This window comes from Mesoplodon mirus (assembly GCF_964341445.2).
Source record: "Mesoplodon mirus genome assembly, chromosome: 10".
NCBI lineage: Eukaryota > Metazoa > Chordata > Mammalia > Artiodactyla > Ziphiidae > Mesoplodon > Mesoplodon mirus.
In genome coordinates, this window is record NC_138986.1 from 3,732,738 (window position 1) to 3,753,868 (window position 21,131).

The 21,131-nt window shown below is 35.6% G+C and overlaps 1 protein-coding gene across 1 annotated transcript in view; it reads left to right on the forward strand.

Annotated features, from left to right (window-relative positions):
- Positions 1 to 21,131, forward strand: part of PDE10A (phosphodiesterase 10A) — a 305,607-nt gene that overhangs the window by 267,374 nt on the left and 17,102 nt on the right. Inside the window, 1 exon segment of the mRNA XM_082634372.1 lies at positions 2,368 to 2,540. Within this exon segment, the coding sequence (XP_082490498.1) occupies positions 2,368 to 2,540 (173 nt within the window).

A 21,131-nucleotide genomic window follows, 5' to 3' on the forward strand; every position in this document is an offset into this window, starting at 1 on the left:
TCAGCTGTTTATCTGCTGTGCTGGTTTGCTGTTTCTCCCTTATTGTCTTTTGTTTTGGTAGGAGCAAAGTGTTGATAAATATATACTATATTCTCTTGAAAGGAAGGGGCCATTTATTGTTTGTTTATCACTTATTCCCTTTACTCTTGTAAAATGTTGAAGGAAGTAGTCAAGCTGTTCATTATAAAGGTTCACTGCTGAACTTTTCCACCTAGTTTCCCTTTAATATCGAAAAGTAAAGTACAAAAAGAAATAATGAATCTGAAATAGCAGAATACACAGATCCTTTAAAACGGGTCTGACTTTGTCTTATATCATGGGCACCTTTGAGAATCTGATGAAAACATGTGTTTATGGATGACACACTCAACATACTACACACAGTTGTAGCGAGTTCATCACTCTGTGGTCCCTGGAACCCAGGCTAAGGAGTCCCTATTTTAGAGAGGTGAAAACGTAAAATCCGACAGTATGTGAGAATATCTTATGTGCTGTAATTTAATAGTTTGTTGGTGATAGAGAGAATAAATCATATAAATATATATCACACGTGATTCCTCTTCAGATGACCTGCCAAGAGCAGATGTGTGCGTGAGTACCAGCCAAACACATCCAATGTGGAACTTGTTTATGTGGTCGGATCCCAGGTCACAAGGCATTAAGCACTGAAGCAGAGGCCAGCTGCTTTACTGGAGTTATGATCCAAGCAAAGCAGCTTTCTTAGCACAAGTCAGAGTCAAGATTTCTTTCTTGTAACTTTGTACAATACAAGTTTAGAGTTGAGGTTGAAAGGGGCTTGGAAGTTAATTACCTTCCCAGTGATTAAATCCCCGCCCCTTGTCCCCCAGCAGTTACTAACCAGCGTGTGTTTTGAATGTTTCCGCAAACAGCATCCCATGCATAGTTCACCTGGTAACTCTGAACATTTAGATGGTTTTTCCTTGTGTTGAGCTGAAGTCCTGTCCTTATCATGTCCACCTCTTTGGCCCTATTTTATTTATAAAGGCTGCTTCAAATGAGATTACATTACTAAAAATTACGGAAATAACCAGTTTATATAAGTACTGCAGTTTTTCTTTAGTCAAATACAAATGTTGTTAATGCTTCAGCAAATACTTCGTTTCAATTAGATATCAAAGATTATTTAAATTTTATAATTTGAAAGTGCAATCATGTGTTTGAAAGTGCTTTATAATGCTTAGAGCATTCTACAAACATGTCCTTACTATTATCATTGTCTGAGAAAGAACCAACTAGAACTAACTCCATTTATCATAGGATAATTTAAATATAAATATAATACCTTAAAAGTAAATAATACAGGAAGATTCTGATAACTGAAAATAAATGTGGCACATACAACCTTATTTCAGAGTAATAGGAAGCAGACAATATCTTAGTGAGATGTCTGATTTTGTAAAGAAATATACTTTAATAATTTCAAGTTTGTCATGTAGTTTATCAGTCAGTATTTGTAGCTTAAGACAAGCGGAAACAATTAAAAATCGGTTTATAGTACAACTGTGTTGACTAATGAATCATTAAAACATAATCGATGAACCCACAAATTGAATCTCTACCTTTTTTTGTTTGAACAAAAATGACCCATTTTAACCTCAACTACAAATAAAACTTAAAATCCTGAGGAAGAAATTATTGTAAAAAGTTTTTAAAAGATTCATATACAGAAGAATACTTATGAGAAAACAGAATTCAAATGACCAGTGTTTGGTCTTGTTTAGGGTGATGATCTGCTGGGTCCATCTCCCATGAGGACAGAATACAGGATGGCCTTACAGTTTTTGCACCTTAGGGATTTGTGCTTTATGTAAAAGCATTCTTGCCTGTAGGAAGAGTTTTTAATATGCCTAAATTTTATGTTCTGGTCCTGGGACATTTTCTTCTATGATACAGAGAAAATAGTTTATTAATCATTAGGCTTGCAGAAGTGGACAAAGATATAGATGACTTTTTAAGCCCATTAATTTCCAGTATAATGGGAAAATTACCGAAGTTCTTAATTAGTTTAAAAGGAAAAGTCTTTTACTTAAATATTTTACATATTCCAGTCCTTTAATTCCTTACTACAAATATCCCCAAACTAGGTGTATATTTAAATCACTGGGATTTTATGGTGGGAAATGTTACGTAGTTTAAATAGTTCATTTAAGTGGTAGCTTTATTGTTGTATCATGAAGAGAAACCAAAACATTAATTTCATCAGTCATTTCAAACTATCCTTTTGTTCCCCCAAAACCCGTCCTGACCGAATGCCATTGACTGACTGTTGTTTCAAATAACTGGAAATGTCATTAGATTGGAGCTTGTGCTTGTTATTGGTGGTGTTTATTTGTATTTTTTCCCTAGTTGGAGGGGCACAATATCTTCTCCACCCTGAGCTCCAGTGAATACGAACAGGTGCTTGAGATCATCCGCAAAGCCATCATTGCCACAGACCTTGCATTATACTTTGGAAACAGGAAACAGTTGGAAGAGATGTACCAGACCGGATCGCTAAACCTTAATAATCAATCACATAGGTAAAAATAATTTTTGAAAGTTTAGTAGCCCAGGAAGGGTTATTTGGAATAAATTTATATTTAAAAACAAAAATGTAATTTGGCATAAATTTATATTTAAAAAAAGAAATGTAAAAAGAATTTATGTGTTTTTTTTGTTTGTTTTATGTGCACTTTATATTTACTTTGGATATTTCGTTATTTGACAAGATTGCTGACAATGTATTGTGAAGGTCACTAAAATATGAATTAGAATTTAAACTGGTCACATAGGAATGGGTACTTTTAAAGGGAAGTCATTTTCCAAGAAGCCTCTCCTTGAATTTATCACAGTCCAGCGTTTGGTCATTGACCTCACAGACTCAAAAGCAAGTGAAAATGGATTCATCAGAATCCAGATCTTATTAACCAAGCCAATGTGATTGATATATAAAACCTGAATTCCTTTTTATTGATCTGCAAACATACATTCTAGTTATAAGCATCAGAATATTGGCATTCAGCGTGGTCACAATCCTTTAGGAAGCCAAGTGGCAATCCAAAGTGGTTTGAACGTGGGGTCAGAACAGAGAGAATGAGATTCCTTAAATGTTCTAATGCATCATGCTAAGGTAGTTTGATTCCTTTTTTTCTGAGAAGGCGTGACTTGCCCGCTGGATTCAGAAATGTGTCCGCTCTTTTCATTGTGCACCTGTCCACCCATCTGTCCATTAGATCTCAGTCCACTGGCTAAAACACCTCTTGGCCTTGCCGGTGTGTAGGTGGTTACCACCAACTTTTCTTTGTAGGACTTTCCCTTTGCTGTTTCCATGTCTGACTAAGTCCATCTTAAGTGATGCCATCTTGATCTTTAGATTTGGGAACTTGTTTATTGGTCCATCCTAGTCTTGCTGAACTTGAATCTATTCTTTTTTGCTTAGGTGCTTTGTGTACCTCCTCTGTAATCCATTAAGGTACTGATCATAACATTTCTTTCTAGAGAAATCTGCTTTCAGTTCTTAGAAGCAGTTTACTCAGGTGCCCCAAACACAAAACATTAGGTCTACAGATGACTATAGACAGATACATAATAAATACAGTTGACCTCTTCAAGAATATGATCATCAGAGTTTTTATGGGGAACCTTCTTTGAGGAAAAAAATATACATCTTAATTTTACAGAGGGCAGTCTGGACACATTGCCAGCACCCTCCCAGGGTTGGCAGAAGGGTCAGTGTCATGCAGGACAACACACCCTCTTCCGTCTGCAGCCCAAGGGATGCGTGTGATTTACAGTCTTCATGTGTCTGCAGAAACGGGTGTTTGTCCACAGTTCTCTTTCTTATGGCAATTATAAGACTGGAGAAATATGCGCTGGATTAAGGTATCCTTTGGTTTGCTGAAAACTATGTGTATACATTGTTTTTAAGTTATAAATAAGAGTCATGTAAGTAGTAACAAGTTTCTTGCATATGATTTTAGCAAAATGATTACAATAATTATATTCTTATAAAATAGAAAATTTAAAAATCTAATTGCAAGTAATATTATACTTGGTGCTTAATGCATATGTACATGTTAGTGGTGTATACTGTATAGTTATGATGATTAAATAATTTTAAAGGTATTGCATATTTGTTTTAAGAATTCAAAGAGTGCAGGTATATACAAGAAAAACAATAATAGAGTCGTCCGTGGGTGTTCATTCCCGGAGCCCCTGCAGGTACCAGAATACGGGTATTACGTCCCTTGTATAAAATGGCCCTGGACGATGAATAGGGTCACTCTCCCAACCGCACAGTGCAGATGAGAGACCTGGGGGTCCGCTGGGTCCTGTTCTGCAGAACCAACAGAACCATGCATTCTCCTCTGTTTATTCTAAGCTGTTTATATGCACAAACATACATCTTTAAACAAAAACGTGATTACAGACCTTCCTCGGTATCCACAGGGGATGTGTTCCAGGACACCACCCGCATAACAAAATCAGTGGATGTTCAAGTCCCTAAATCCCTTCGTCGGCCCTTGGCCCTCGTATCCATAGGTTCCGCCTATACAGATTCAAGCAACATAGTACAGGATCCGAGGTCGGTTGAATCTGCGGATGCAAGACCCGCAGATGAGCAGGGCCGACGGTATACCAGATGCTTGCCTATTTTTAAGAGTTATGTGACATCACGTAGTATGGAGGACTAGCTAAAGCCTCACTAAACCTTCCTCCTATTGATCAGATGTTTCTAGAATTTTGCACCATAAATCTGCAATAAACTCTTATAAAGTCATCTACTGTCCTTTAAAAATATATATCACATCGCCTACGGTGCTAGAAATGTAGATACATGTTAAATTTTCTAAAAGGATGGTAGAAATTCACACTTCTCCTCACATACGGTGAAAACTGTTTCTCTTTAAGTATGCCATTCTCTGACAACTCTCTGCATTAAAGATCTTTTCATGTTTGTTGACTTTGTTCCCACTTCTGTTTGTTCACAACTTTTGTGTAATTTTTGTTGAATTCTTTACTTTTTTTATATATCAGTTTGCATTCTATATTTTTGTTAAGGATGTTAACATTTTCTCTGTTATATGTTACAAACATTTTCTTAGGTGCTTTTCAAAAGTTTTATTTAGATTTTATTTTAAATACAAAGAAACTTAATTTCATGAAGCCAAATCTTTTTTTTTTTTTTTTGCGATACGCGGGCCTCTCACTGTTGTGGCCTCTCCCTCTGCGGAGCACAGGCTCCAGACGCGCAGGCTCAGTGGCCATGGCTCACGGGCCTAGCCGCTCTGCGGCATGTGGGATCTTTGCGGACCGGGGCACGAACCCGTGTCCCCTGCGTCGGCAGGCAGACTCTCAATCACTGTGCCACCAGGGAAGCCCTCATTTGTTTTTATCAAATCTGGTTTCCTGTCTTGCTTATGAAGGCCTCCCCTATCCTCAAAGTAATATAAATTGTACTTAAAATTTTCTTTGCATATTAATGCTTCTGGAGTTATATTTTTTATGAACATAACTTTATTTCTTCCTGATGGGTTGAATCAATACCATTTAATTAACAATCTATTTTCTTCCACTGAATTGAATTGGAGTTTCATATAAACTCGAATACTTCTTTGGACTCCTTAAGCCAGGTAATTGTTAATTATCTAATCCTCGACTGTGATCATACTGTTTTGATTATTGTAACTATATTGAAATTTATCATACAACCTGGTAAAATAATCTTCATCTTTCATTTACTTTCTGAAAATTTCATGGAAAATGTTACTTAGTAAATGCATTTTTTATATTTTTATAAGAAAAATTTCAAACTTAAGAGAAGTAGAAATTATACTAAAATGTATACTCATACCCACATTCAAGAATTATTAACATTTTACCATATTTTTTGCCTTTATTTTTTGACTGTGCCACTTCCTTGTGGATTATAGACTTCATTACCCTTTATGTCCTTCATAGTGAATACTTAAAAAAGAAAAAGAATAGTTTATCGTGTTTGTTTTCAATTTAAAATATCCACATTGGGATTTTGATTGCAGTTATATCGCACTTATTTCTTCACTTGTAAATGAGAGCATATTGGCTTCTCATCCAAAAGCATTGGCATGACTTTTTAGTCTTGGATAACATTTTATATAGTTTATTTACACAGATCCTATCACTTTTTTAGTTAAATTATACTGGTCATGTTATAAATGTTATCACTTGTGAATGTATTTTTTTCCAGTTTTTAATGGAAATACAATTTCCAGTATAAAAAAAGTTATGAATTTTTATATATTTCTCAATTTTGCTTCATGTGTTTAGAAACTTTGTTATTAGGTACTTATACATTTGTGTATTTGTTATGTCTTCTCTATGATTTATCCTTTGTCACTATGAAATTCTCTTTTTATTCTGGTAATACTTCCTGCCTTAAAGTTTTCTGTGTCTAATAGCCACACCAGCTTTCTTGTGCTTACTTATTGGCATGTCATATTATTTTCCAATCCTTTACTGTTACCCTATCTGCATCCTTATATTTTAAATGTGTCTTGTAATCAGCAGTAGTTGAGACTTTCAGTTGCTCCTTCCTTTCGGACTGTCAGTTCGTTTGCTTTTAATGTAATTATATTTATGTTTGTCTCATTATCTTGTTTGTTTTCTCTTTAACCCTTTGTTCTTTGTCCTTCCTTTCCTGTCTTCACTGGAGTTAATGAAATGTTTCCTTTGTTGTTGTGTTCTATATCTTCTATTGGCTTTTATTGTTACGCTTGTATGTTTTCAAGTGGTTGCTCTTGAGTTTACATGAACCTGCATTTTTCAGTCCACCTTGAATTAATATTACTCCATTTCTGTACAATGTAACAATCTTAAAAAGACAGAATCCAGTTATGCCCAGTTTTGTCTTTTATGCTGTTGTTGTTAAATATTATACTGCTACATATGTTGTATACACCACCCAGGTTGCTAATACTTTAAATTAAATAGTTAATTAATTATTAAAGAATTTTTAAAAAGAAAAAGATAATCTGTCATATTTTCTCATATATATACCATTTCCAATGTTTTGCATTCATTTGTGTAGATCCAGATTTCCGTCTGGTAATTATTTTACCTCAGTCCAGACAGCAGATTCTTTCAGCCTTAGTTTATCTCCTTTATTTTGGCTTCACTTTTCCAAGATATTTTTGCTGGATTTAGGATTTTAAGTTGACACGCTTTCTTTCAGCATTTTTAAAATGTTATTCGGTTGTCTTCTGGCCTCCATCTCTTTCTTTTTTCCCTGATGAGAAGTCAGCAGTCATTCTTATTGTTATTCTCCTATATGTAGCATGTCTTTTTATTCTGGCTGCTTTTAAGATGTTCTCTATATCCTTGGTTTTTCAGCACTTTGTTTATTATGTGCCTCAGTGTCCTTCTTGTATTTGTCCTTCTTGAGCTCCTCTGAGGTTTCTGGGTCTCTGGGCTGCTGATTACAGTAAAACGTAGTAAAGTTTTAACCACTTTTCTTCAAATATTTTTTTCGTCAACCCATCATTTTTCTTCTGCAACTCTAATTACACATATGATAGAGCACTTAATTCTGTCTTACAGGTTATTAGGGCTCTGAACTGTTTTTTTCAGTCATTTTTCCTCCCTGTGCCTCAGTTTGGGTAATTTGGTATGATTCGCCTTTAATTTCAATGATCCTTTCTAATGTTCTCTCCAATCTGTTGTCCATTCCATCCAGTGATTTATTTTATATATTGTGTTTGTCAGTTCTGACATTTATTTGGGGCTCATTTTTATAGCTTCTGTCTCTTTTAAAATTCCTGTCTCTTCACCCATTGTATCCAAGTATATATTTTCCCGGAGATTCTTTAGTATATCTATCAGTTACTTAACAGTCCTTGTCTTCATTTCCACCAACTGAGTCCTCTATGGGTCTTTTTTTGTTGACTATTTTTTTTTTTCTGAGTCATGGAACACATTTTTCTTTTTCTTTAGATGTCTAGTAATTTTTTAATTTATATGCTACATTGTGGATAATATGTATTCTCTGTTATCTTTCTGGATCCTGTTATCCTTCTCTGAAGATAATTGACTTTTACTCTAGTGGCCAGTTAAATTTCTCATGGCTTATCCTAAATTTATGGATATGTGCCTTAAGCATTTTTTGTGTGGTTCTGTTTCTGTTTTGGCCTTGGTCCTTGGGTCCAGCCAAGGATTTGAGGGGAATATGAATGCATATTTGGGGACTATAGCCTTTGTGGCTCTCTCCTTTCCAGGATTTTTCTCCTCAAATTCCATGTGCTCTGACAGCCCAGATGCTAACCTCTCCACCATACTGTGACTTTTTGTGGGCCTCTAAATGTCTCATACCCCAACTGAGCCATAATCTTAGCAGAAAAGCTAATAAATGTGGATTATGCCCAAAGGTTTTAAACCCCTTCCAGTTTCTGCCTGCTTTTAGGTACTCAATTGCCTTCAATGAGTTGTTTTTAAATTATGTTCAGAATTTATTCTGTCATTACTAGAATTCTAAAAATGTGTTTTCTAGCCATTTTATTATGTTTTCTGTGTCAGTTGAAAATATTAGTCTCTTGGATTTTCTAGGCATACTTTCACATCATCTACAGTTAAATATCATTCATTCCACTTTTCTGGTATTGATACCTATTTTGCTTTCTCGTCTGACTGTATAATTAGAACCTACAAAACAATATTGGATTATGGTGAAAAAGCAAGTATATCTAATATGTGCTTGATTTTAATTGTAGTGATTTTAGATTTTAATTTTTTATGTGATATGTGATATTATTTGGTAAATCATTTTCATCATGTATGAGTTTTTTTCTTTGTTTCTTGTTTATATTACTTTTTATTGGGAATTTTATCAACTTCATATTCAGATTCAGTGATAATATGATTTTCCTAATTTCTGTGTTATTGATTTCTTATTTTATTAATAGATTTTTAAATTTCCTAATTTTGTGCTACCACTGAGTTCCTTGTACTCTAGTTTCCCATGGAATTACTTTTTTAATATGCTAAGGAAATCAATTTTTGCTTTTTTTTTTAGCAAGTTTGTGTCGAATCCATTAATTGACATGTATTTGTTTTTCTGTATGGTATCATAATTTGCTATTAAGATTATGATAGTTATGAAATTAAATTTCTCTCTGGTCTAGAAGGGTTTAAATAACTAAAGATATCCATTTGGGGAAGCTTAAATTATACTTATTTGTAAAACCATTACAGTCTGGCACATTTTTTTAATGGAAGATCTTTAACAAACTTTTTAATGTCTTTTGTGGTTTGAGGTAATTGTTTTGTTTTGGCTTTTCCATTTTATTTCACCTCTTGGTCAACTTATTTTGCTAGAAAATCATTTTTCCTTAGACTTTCAAATTTATATAAAATATTTACACAAATTATTCTCACTTAAAATGTACTTATCTTACTATATCTGTAGTTATCTAATTTTCAATATTTTATATTTTTATTTCTCCCTTTGTTTCTTAATCAAATTTGCCCTTTCATTTTAATTATTCCTTTCTTACAAAGTTACTTTTTAAAAATTTATCATTTCTTTCTTGTGTATTTGCTCTTTCATTAATTTTTTTTCTTTTTTGGTATGTGGGCCTCTGACTGCTGCGGCCCCTCCTGCTGTGGAGCACAGGCTCTGGATGTGCAGGCCCAGCGGCCACGGCCCACAGGCCCAGCCGCTCCGTGGCATGTGGGATCCTCCCGGACCGGGGCACGAATGCGTCTCTCCTGCATCAGCAGGCGGACTCCCAACCACTGCGCCACCAGGGAAGCCCTCTTTCATTAATTTTAACTTTTATTTTTATACCTTCTTTGTACTTTAGTTGTTCCTTTTCTTATTTCTCAAATTGCATAACAAAACATATATATGTATTATTATCTGACTACTAATTGAACTGTACCCTGCAAGTTTTTGATGAAGCATTCTTCTTTTTCTTAGTTTTTAGATAATTTTCATTTCTGTTTCATTGATGTAGAGGTTAATTTAAAAGAATTTCCTAATTTCCAAATACTTTGGGTATTTGCTTACTTTTTGTTTTGTTTCTAAGGATGCTACACTGGATCCTTAGAAAAGGATCCAAAAGAGAATATGACGTATGAGTTCTCATATATATCTTCTAATTTTTTTATAAGATAAATGAGTGATTAAAGCAAAAATAATAATTGTACTAAGGTGAGGTTTATATCATATGTAGAGATTAAATATATGAAAACAATAGCACAAAGAATGAGGGGTACATAGAATTATAGTGTTGTAAGGTTCTTATGTTTGTGAAGGGTGAGAGTGAAGTGCTAAGTGGAACAATATTAAATTTATGTATGTGTTATAAATATGTATATTGTAATGTATAGAAACCATGAAAAAATAAAAGCATAGCTTTTTTTAAAGAAAGAGGAAAAATGAATAATAAAAAGTACATTTTAGGGCCTCCCTGGTGGCGCAGTGGTTGAGAGTCCGCCTGCCGATGCAGGGGATACGGGTTCGTGCCCCGGTCTGGGAGGATCCCATATGCCGCGGAGCGGCTGGGCCCGTGGGCCATGGCCGCTGGGCCTGCGCGTCCGGAGCCTGTGCTCCGCAGCGGGGGAGGCCACAGCAGTGAGAGGCCCGCATACCGCAAAAAAGGGAAAAAAAAAAAAAAAAAAAAAAGTACATTTTATTAGCCCACAATGCAGCAAATGGAAAGCAAATATGAAGACAGTAGACTTGAACCCAATCAAACTAACAATTAAATGTAAATGGATTAATACCTCAATTGAAAGCCAAAAATTATCAGACTTGATAAAATAACAAGACTTAATTATATGTTATGTAAGAAATATACACTCTAAATAGGAAGACTCAGATAGGTTGAAAGTAAAATGATGGGAGAAGATATACCATGCAGACACCTTAAAAAATCTGCGTGGCTGTAGTAGTATCAAACAAAGTCATTTTGAAGGCAGAATACTGTGAGCCAGTAAGGGATAATTCACCATGACAGAAGGGTCATTGCATAGAGAGAAATAACACTGCAAAATGTGCACGTGCACCTAATTAACAGAGCTTAAAAACACATGAAGGAAAATCTCACAGAACAGAAAAGGAATGCAAAACAGAGTTTTACATTTTTCTTTAAGTAATTTATAGAGCAAGTACATAAAAATCTAAGGTAAAGAAAAAATCAACACTGTCAACATCACCTATTTTATATACACTGAACACTAAAAAATGACTACACATTCTTTTCAACTGCACATGGAATATTTATAAGATAGGCTGTGTGCTGGTACCTAAAATAAATCACAATAAATTTCAAAAGATCGGATTCATAGAATATTTTTTATTGTGATGGAAATAAAAATTACAATAACCTATGTAGAAAAGCCCTATGTTTGTGGAAATTAAACAACACACCTCTAAATAACTCATGTATCAAAGAAGAAATAACAAGGGAAATAAGAGAATATTTCAAACTGAATGATAGGGAAAAAAAACTATCACAGTCTTTAGGAGTCAGCTAGAAGTTTATTTTTAAATGCCTGTGTTAGTCAGTGTTTTAAGATGACACATTAAGCAGCTAGAGAAAGTAGAGTAAATTAAACCCTAACTTGAAATGAATAATCAAGAGAGGAGCAGAACAATAAAACGGAGAGCAGCACACAACAGAGAAAACCAATGATGCCAATAGTTAGTGCCTTGAAAAGATTATTAAAATGTATAAACCCCCAACAAGACTAAGTAAGGAAAAAGGAGAAAATACCAATCACCAATACTAACAGTAACAGAGAGGATATTGTTACAGAATACGGACAAAAAGAGGCAGTAAGAGATTATTATAAATAATTTTATGCTAATTTGAAACAGTTAAAAATGGAATAATTCCTTGAAAATTACAACTTATTGTACATGAACCAAGATGAAACAGAAAATCTGAATATCCTATTAAAGAAATTCTATCCTTAAACAGAAAATTCTCCTCATGGTTTCATTTGTGAATTCTATCAGACATTTATGGAAGAAATAATATCAACCTTACACAAAATGTTTCTGAAAATGAGGCTCTACTACTTACCACTTTATTTTATGAAGTCTGAATAATACTGATACCAAAAGCTGACTAACACATTACAAAAACAGTAAATTAAAGATCTATATTGATTGACATGTATGTACTGCTATATTTAAAAGAAAATGCCTTTCCATGAAAAAAAAAAAAAAGATCTATATTCCTCACGGACATAGATCCAAAATTCATAACAAAGTATAACAAATTCAGTCACATATTCAAAAGACAATATAACAAATGGATTTTATCTCAGGAATAGAAAAGTGGTTTAACATTTGCTAATTAATATAATTCACAGTAATGGAACAAAGAAGAAATACCATATGATCATAGCCAGTGCATTATACTGAAAATAAGTAAATAAATCAACAAATAAAATTAGAAAGGAAAAAGTAAATCTGTCTTTATTTTTAAATCACATGCCATCTACTAAAAAATTCCTCAGGAATCTCCAAAGAAATCTACTAGAATTAATAATTGACTTTAGCAAGTTCACAGGATACATTTAAAAATTAATTTAGTTTATATATATTAATATTAATTGGAAGTTCAAATTAAAGCAATTCCATTTGCAATGTCATTTAAGAAATAAATTTAGCAAATTATATAAAGTCCCTTAAAAATAAATTTAACAAATGATATAAAATCATTTAAAAATAAATTTAACAAATGATAAAATACATAACATTTCCTGAGAGAAATAAAGAATACTAAATGACTGGAGAGATATATCATGATTATGAATTGCAACACTCAATATTGCTATTGATTCTCTACAAACATTCCTCCAAAACTGCAATTCTAGTCAAAATATCCACAGGCTACTTTTTGTAGAAAGTGACAAACCAACCTCAAATTTATATAGAAATACAAAAGACCTAGAATAGTCAAAGCAATTTTGACAAAGCAAAGACAAATTGGAGGACTTATACTATCTGATTTCAAGACTTACTATAAAATAACAGTAATCAAGACTGGGTGTATTGGTATTAGGGTAGACAAATTGGGACAGATCAGAAAAGATCCATTCAATGTAGCCTGTTGATTTTCAGCCAAGGGGCCAAGATAATGCAACTAGGGAAAGGATAGTCATTTCAACATTGCTTTTTAATTACTGAGGTTTCAGTTGGATGATAGACTTAAATGTAGAAGCTAAAATTATAAAAACTTTTAGAACTAAACATAGGAGAAAGTCTTCATGACCTTGCATAGGCAAAGATTCCTTAGCACACAAAAAGCATTAACCTTCAGAGATGTCCGTCAAAGGGTACAAAGTCTCAGTTATGAGATTAATAAGTTCTGGGTATCGAAGGTACAGCATGGTGATCACAGTTAGTAACACTGTGCTGTACACTTGAAATTTGCTAAGTGAATGGATCTTAAGTGTTCTCACCACACACACACACACACATACACAAAAGGTAACTGTGTAAGGTAATGGATGTGTTAATTAACTTAATTGTGGTAATCATTTAACAATGTATACATATATCAAATAATCACGTGTACAACCTAAACATGTACAACTGTTTTTGGTCAGTCATGCCACAATAAAGCTGGAAAAAGCAAAACACAAAAGCATTAGCCTTCAAAGAAACAAACAAATGATAGATTGTCTTCATCATATTAAAAACTTATGATTTTCAAAACAGCTTTTAAGGAAATGAAAAGACAAGCCACAGAATGTGAGAAAATATTCTCAATATTTATGTTTAATAGCAGTCTTATATAACTCTTGCAACTCAATAATAAGACAAATAATCAAAGTAGAAAGTACATGAAAAAATTTCCTTTTAAATTTATTTAAGAAAAAATGTGACTTACTTTAAAGGAGATTAAGTATGTTAGTGCAGATGCTATCAAGTGAAATACAGTATGTGAAGTGTACTGTCTGACATGTGAGTGTGTCGTATCAGAGGCTCTTGAGGGATTGGCCAGTAAGGAATGGGAGAAGGGAGCAGAGACACCAGAGACACCCAATTCCACAGCTACAGATTCGGTACCTTTCAGTGCCAAGCCTGGGGCGAGTGCTGGGTGTGCAGCAAAGACCCAGACAGCCCCTGGCCCTGCTGTCCTGGGCCTTCCAGTTTAACAGGGAGATGGGTGTATCAACTAAGTAACTCTACAGCACATTAAAATAAACTTGTGTTCTAGAAAACTCTTATGGGATGAATTGTGTCGCCCCACATATTCGTATGTTGAAGTCCAGATTCCCAGAATGTGACAGCATTTGGAGATAGGGCCTTTATAGAGGTGATTAAGGTAAAATGAGGCCATGTGGGTGGGCCCTAACCCAATATGACTGATATCCTTGGAAGAAATTTGGACAGAGATGTGTCAGTGGGGAGACCATGTGAAGACACAGAGAGAAGATGGCCATCTGCCAGCCAACAAGAGGAGCCTGGAAAAGATCCTTCCCTCATGCCCTCAGAGGAACCAACCCTGCCAACACCTTGATTTGGACTTCTGGCCTCTAAAACCGTGAGACAATAAATTTCTGTCATTTAAGCCACCCAGTTTTTGGTACTTTGTTACGGCAACCCTAGCAAACTAATACAGAAGCTTAAGTGAGTTTTTGTCTTCTGCAATCAAAAGAGCCCAACTGACCCTGGGAGCAAATAGTCTTGAGTTTGGGAAGGCAAGAGCCTGGCCAGGCCTAGAGACTTCACGGAGCTTCCTGGGGGTGGGGTAGCCCCCGCTGTGTGCCTGTTTGGCTCCATTGTCCTCCCCATCCCCACTGCTTCCTCACCCCGGCCCACAATCCCTCTGACCACAGACACTCATCTCCCCCACCCCTGGGTGGAGAGTAAGTGAGTAAGGAGACTCCTGCCTCACCCCTGCCCCATCATGGCCTCCCTGCTGTTCTAACCCTAGTCAGCTGTCACAGTCCTGCGGGAAGGGCCGGGTTCACTGCCAGGAAGAGAAACTCCAGGGATCCCACTTTCTGCTTCTGGGGATAAACGGGTGGAGTGAGATTCTCCAGCCCTGACTAATGCGAGGTTTCATGGAGAAGGGAAGTTGAGAGAGTCACAATGACCATACTGAAGAGCAGTTGAGAGCATTTCCACTGCAGCATTACCCGGAATCAAAACCTGCATGATTTGATCCTGTTTGCAGTCGCAGCTGCCGTGAACTAACACCCAAGCCATCGGAGCAGGGTGAGTTCAGTTTGTTTGGTAGGATATGCTGTCTGAACCCATCTGGGCCCGATGATTTCTGTTTTGGAAGGTTATTAATTATTGACTAAATTTCTTAAATAGATACAGACCTGTTTGGATTGTTTATTTCTTCTTGTATAAGTTTTGGAAGATTGCATCTTACAAGAAATTGATTCATATTATCTAGGTCACCAAATTTGTGGGTGTAGAGTTGTTTATAGTACTCTTTAATTATCCTTTGAATGTCCATGAGATCTGTAGTGATGTCCCCTTTTTCATTTCTGATATTAGTAATTTGTATTCTCTTTTTTCCTTAGTTAGACTGGCAACAGGCTTATTGCTTTTATAGATCTTTTCAAAGAGCCAGCTTTTAGTTTGGTTTATTTTCTCTGTTGATTTGCTGTTTTAAATTTCATTGATTTCTGCTCTAATTCTTACTGTTTCTTTTCATCTGCATATTTGGATTTAACATGTTCTTCTTTTTCTAGTTTCCTGAAGTGGAAACTTAGATTTTTAATTTTACATCTTTCTTCTTTTCTCTTATATGCATTTAATGCTGTAAATTTCCTTCTAAACACTGCTTTCACTACATCCCACAGATTTTGTTAAGCTGTGTCCTCATTTATGTTTAGTTATAAATATTTTAAAATTTCTTTTGGTTTCTTCTATGACCTGTGTGTTATTCAGAAGTGTTTTTTTTTGTTTTGTTTTTGGGTTTTTTTTTGCAGTACACGGGCCTCTCACTGCTGTGGCCTCTCCCGTTGCGGAGCACAGGCTCCGGACGCGCAGGCTCAGCGGCCATGGCTCACGGGCCCAGCCGCTCTGCGGCATGTGGGATCTTCCCGGACCGGGGTGCGAACCCACGCTCCCTGCACCGGCAGGCGGACTCTCAACCACTGCCCCACCAGGGAAGCCCCCAAAAGTGTTTTTTAATCTCTAAATATTTGAGGGTTTTTCAGCTACTTTTCTGTTAATTTCATTGTTATCTAAGAGCATACATTGTATGATTTCTGTTCTTTTAAGTTTGTTAAAAAGTGTATTTTATGGTCTGGAACATGGTCTATCTTGGTGAATGTTCCATTTGAGCTTGAAAAGAATGTGTCTTCTGCTGATGCTGGATGAAGCAATCTACAGATGTTAGTTGTATCATTGTTTGATGAAATTGTTGGATTCAAATATGTCCCGATTTTCTGCCTGCTGGACCTATCCAATTCTGAGAGAGGTGTGTTGAAGTCTGCACCTATAGTAGTGGAGCTGATATACTTTTCTTGCACTTTGATCAGTTTTTGCCTCACATAATTTGATGCCTTGTTGCTAGGGGAATACAGGTTGAGCACAATTATACCTTCCTGGAGAATTGATCCCTTTATTCTTATGAAATGTTCTCTTTATTGTTGATACCTTTCCTTGCTCTGAAGTCTGTTCTGTCTGAAATTAATCTAGCTACTCCCATTTTCTTGTGAATAATGTTAGCATGGTATATGATTCTCCATCCATTTACTTTTAGTCTATATGTGTGTTTATATTTAAAGTGTGTTTCTTATAAACAACAAATATTCAGACCTTATTTTTTGATCCACTCTGATAATCTCTCTTTTTTTTTTTTTTTTTTTGTGGTACGTGGGCCTCTCACTGCCGTGGCCTCTGCTGTTGCGGAGCACAGGCTCTGGACGTGCAGGCTCACGGGCCCAGCCGCTCTGCAGCATGTGGGATCCTCCCAGACCGGGGCACGAACCCACGTCCCCTGCATCGGCAGGCGGACCCTCAACCACTGCGCCACCAGGGAAGCCCCTGATAATCTCTTTTAATTGGTGTATTTAGATCATTGACATTTAAAGTGATTTTTGATATAGTTGCATTAATATCTGCCATACTTGTTACTGTTTTCTATCCTTCGCACTTGTTCTTTGTTCCCAATTTTGTCTTCCACGTTTTTTCTGCCTTTCACACAAAGGCTTGGCCGCAAGTATTCACAGCAGCATTATTCATAATATATCTAAACTAGAAGCAGCCCAAAGGTCCAACAACAGTGAATGGATAGACAGTTTCTGGCACTTATTCAGTGGAATACTGTACTATTCAGCAATAAAAAAAATTAGAAACTACAGATTCATGCAACATCATGAAAAAATCACACAGTCACTATGTTGAACAAAACAGTGCATACTATATGAAAACATTTTAACCAAATTCTAGGATAAGCCAAACAAATCAATAGTGTTAGTGATTGCGGTAGAATTCAGGCTGGCAGTTGTTGGTGTTGGATAAGGGATATTGAACGGGAAAGGGCAGAAGGAGTGTCTGGATCATGAAAATGTTCCCTGTCATCACTGGTCTGGTGGTTGGACTGTATACATTTTCATACTCATTGAACTATATCTTTCAAATTCACGCATTTAATTCAATGTAAGTTACACCTAAGTTAAAGTATAAGCAACAAAAATATGCAATCTAGAAGTATGATTCTGTGATAAAATATGATATACTTTTGTTTCAAGTGTTCTGTTCTTAAACAAGGTAGAGTATGTCAATTATATCAGTAGGCCTTTAAATGAAATCTTTAAAAAAATATTAAATAGAATGGTCCTTAATTCACCAAATGAGATCAAATCTCATCTCTGTGAGGTGATTAGGATTTGATGAGCTCATAGAAGCCATTCACAGAATTCTGCATGGTACTGAACCAGCTTTTAATCTATTTTAGTATTATTAGTGAATTCAGTATTCATGCATTTGACATGGCTTTGTTGGCCTTTCATAGATTTTCTTGTGAGGATTCCATAATGATGTATGTAAGAAATTGCATAATTTGAGCCATTCTGCGTTGTCCTAGGAAATGGTAGACATGGAGTTCAGCCACAGGGGGATTTTACAAAGGCTCAGGGCTGCCCTTGCTGTGAGAAATGTTTATCTTCTCCTTTCTATTTTCTAGAACCTTTACTACACTTGAGTTAACACAGACATCATTTCCCCTGTGACTAGGGTATATATTCCACCACCTCTGTCATAGACACAGGTTCGGTCCAAATGTTCTGTACACGGCATCATCTATAACTTGACAGCTATTTCTCCAGTGAGAGCTGCAGTTTGCAGAAATAGCTCCATTGAGTGGAGCTCAATATCGTCTCCAAATTAGGCTAGTTTTTACATCTAGCTCCTTGTTTTCTTGCTCTAGCAATTTCTGCTTGAAAGAAACATGGCAAGGGCTCTCTTTCCTGACTCTGCTGACGCATTCACGGGACAGGTGTCTCCAGGGCTGGCTGGTCCACATTCACGGTAGCCGGGGGTTCTCGTCAGATGGTTTAAAAAAGATGCTTCTCCAAAGCTGTTTTCTATCTATTAGTTAATGTGCAGTCTATAAGCTGGAAATATACTTTTGAATACAGTTTATTCTGTTATTTTACTGTTTATCTTTGCTTAACAGTGTGGTATCCTCCTTTGATTGTGAATTCTTGTTCTCTTTTGGGACTCTGTTCCAGTAGCAGTTTCTGGTGCAATCATTTACTTCAGCCCACTAATGTTTTTCTCCTCTTATGTGAATATCCAATTTAGTTTAATTTGTTTTATACATTTAATAAATTATTTATCTGGTATTCAAATTTTTTGTAGTTAAATATATGATTATATTTCTTAGAAGATGATTGTTAGAGATAGTAATTGTAATTGCTCCAATAGATAGTTAATAAATGGCAAACATGGCCTCTCCCTTTATACCTGGAATTAATTCTAAAACACAAAAGATGCTACCATTCGTCTGAGGACATCAGTGGCAGACTTTGGCCAAGAGTGAAGTAACCTAATATCTAGAGAAGTGCAGCCTTTATTTAAATTAAGAATCACTGTATTTCTAAACCATAAGCAGAGAGATTAACATAGTACTTACAAGAACATTTTATTTAGTTACATGTGCATATCCATGTTAAGCCTAAAAATGTTTAGATGGATATTTTTTCTTCCCTACCAGTTGTTTGGTAAAAACTTAATATTTAAGATTAATATTTTCATAACAATTCTCAAAGTACTGATATTATCTTTATTTATTTTGTGATATTTTTGTTTTAAAATCAGGGTGACCAGACTCCCTAGTTGGTCTGGATCATTCTCAGTTAATACCTGTTGTCCTGATATAATTAAAATTAGTGCTCACTTTCACTCTCAAAACTCTCTTGTCTTAGACATAAATTATAATGGTATAATGCCCCGTTGAGCATAATCAGAAGACAGAATGTCATGTGATGGAAGTAATTACATTCCAGGCTTTTGTCCACTTGTTGGGCCCAGAGCTACGGGTAACTGTGACGCTGCTGAGCACGTAGGAGGGTTCAGTATTTGTCAAGCAAACAAATAATCCAAAATGACAAAAAATGAAGAGTGTAGGTTTCATAATGTGATCTTATATTCTTATTATATCTTCAGTGACATTTTGTGTCCCGGTAATTTGCGAATATTTTACATGTACTGATGAAGCTGGAAATCTGCCCTTCCTGGCATCCAGTCCTTTCTAAAAAAGTCAGATATCTCAACTCTCTGGGTTTTTTTTTCACAAGTATTCTCTAGAGCATGACAGATAATCATTTTATATCAAAACATATAGTGTATTCTGAATGAAGCCAGACAGCCGCATGTGCATTAAGTGTTCTATCAGTTAGGAAAGCGTTTAGTTTACAAAAGATAAATCCTAATGACTAGTGTCTCAAAATATAGGGTTTTATTTTTTATCCTATTGTAAAGAGTCTGAAGACAGGTAGTTGCTGGCTTAAGTTCAGCTGCCCAGTGATGCTTTCAGGAAACCAGGCTCTTTGTGTTTTTCTGCTCCGTCGTCCTTGGCGTGTTGGCCTCTTATTGGTCTCTTACTCTTGGGTCAGCTGGACTTTACCCAGATCATTCTCTCATTTTATGGCTCTCTCAGTCTTTGTTCCTCTCGGTCTGGAGCTGAATGTCACGTAATCTCCTCATCATTGCTGGTAGTCCTAATATTCTGACACTTCTTCCCTACCTTTCGTCCTTACTTCTGGTCCTTGCCACCTGCCCTTGACATTTACTATTATGTCTTTTTTTAATTTAGTTTTTATTTTATATTGGAGTATAGTTGATTTACAAGGTTGTGCTAGTTTCAGGTGTACTGCAAAGCGATTCAGTTAGACATATACACATATCCATTCTTTTTCAGATTCTTTTCCCATATAGGTTATTACAGAGTATTATATTGAGTATAGCTCCCTGTGCTATACAGTAAGTCCTTGCTGGTTGTTTTATATATAGTAGTGTATATATGTTAACCCCAAACTCCTAATTTATCCCTCTCCAGCTTAACTTGACATGCCCTTAACATTGACTATTATGTCTTGTATGAACTTGACATTGTAGCCACAACTGTGCTTGAAAAAATTAGGTAATTTTCTTATTCTTTATTTTGAAAATGAATCAACCAGAGACTAGATATGTATGAAAGTCATTGCCATGTGTCTTTCAAAATCAGATGAGTGACTCACTTTTATATTAGACATACATACAGTTTTATGTTTACAAATATCTCACATTTAGTAATGAGTATGTTCTTTAAACTTTTTAAATAACAGAGCCTGCCAAGTGATTTTAGGGCCCCAGAAATGAATTATTAGATCAGTTTAAATCTAAGTTATAAAAGGGGACTTGTGAGTGACATAAAAGATGGAGAGGAGGAGAAATAAAGTGCACCAAAAAGAGAAACAGAAATTGTAAACTAATTCATTCCTTCACTGAAAATGTCCTTCAATACTCTTTCCCTAACCACAGTTAAACCACAGTTAACCACAACGAAAATGAATGTCACATTTGGAAACCAGCTCTGGACTCAAAGCAAGGGTCGGCAAAGGGTAGCTTAGTTTTTCCCTGAAACAACTAGTGATCATTGTCCCCTTTGGACAAAAACTGA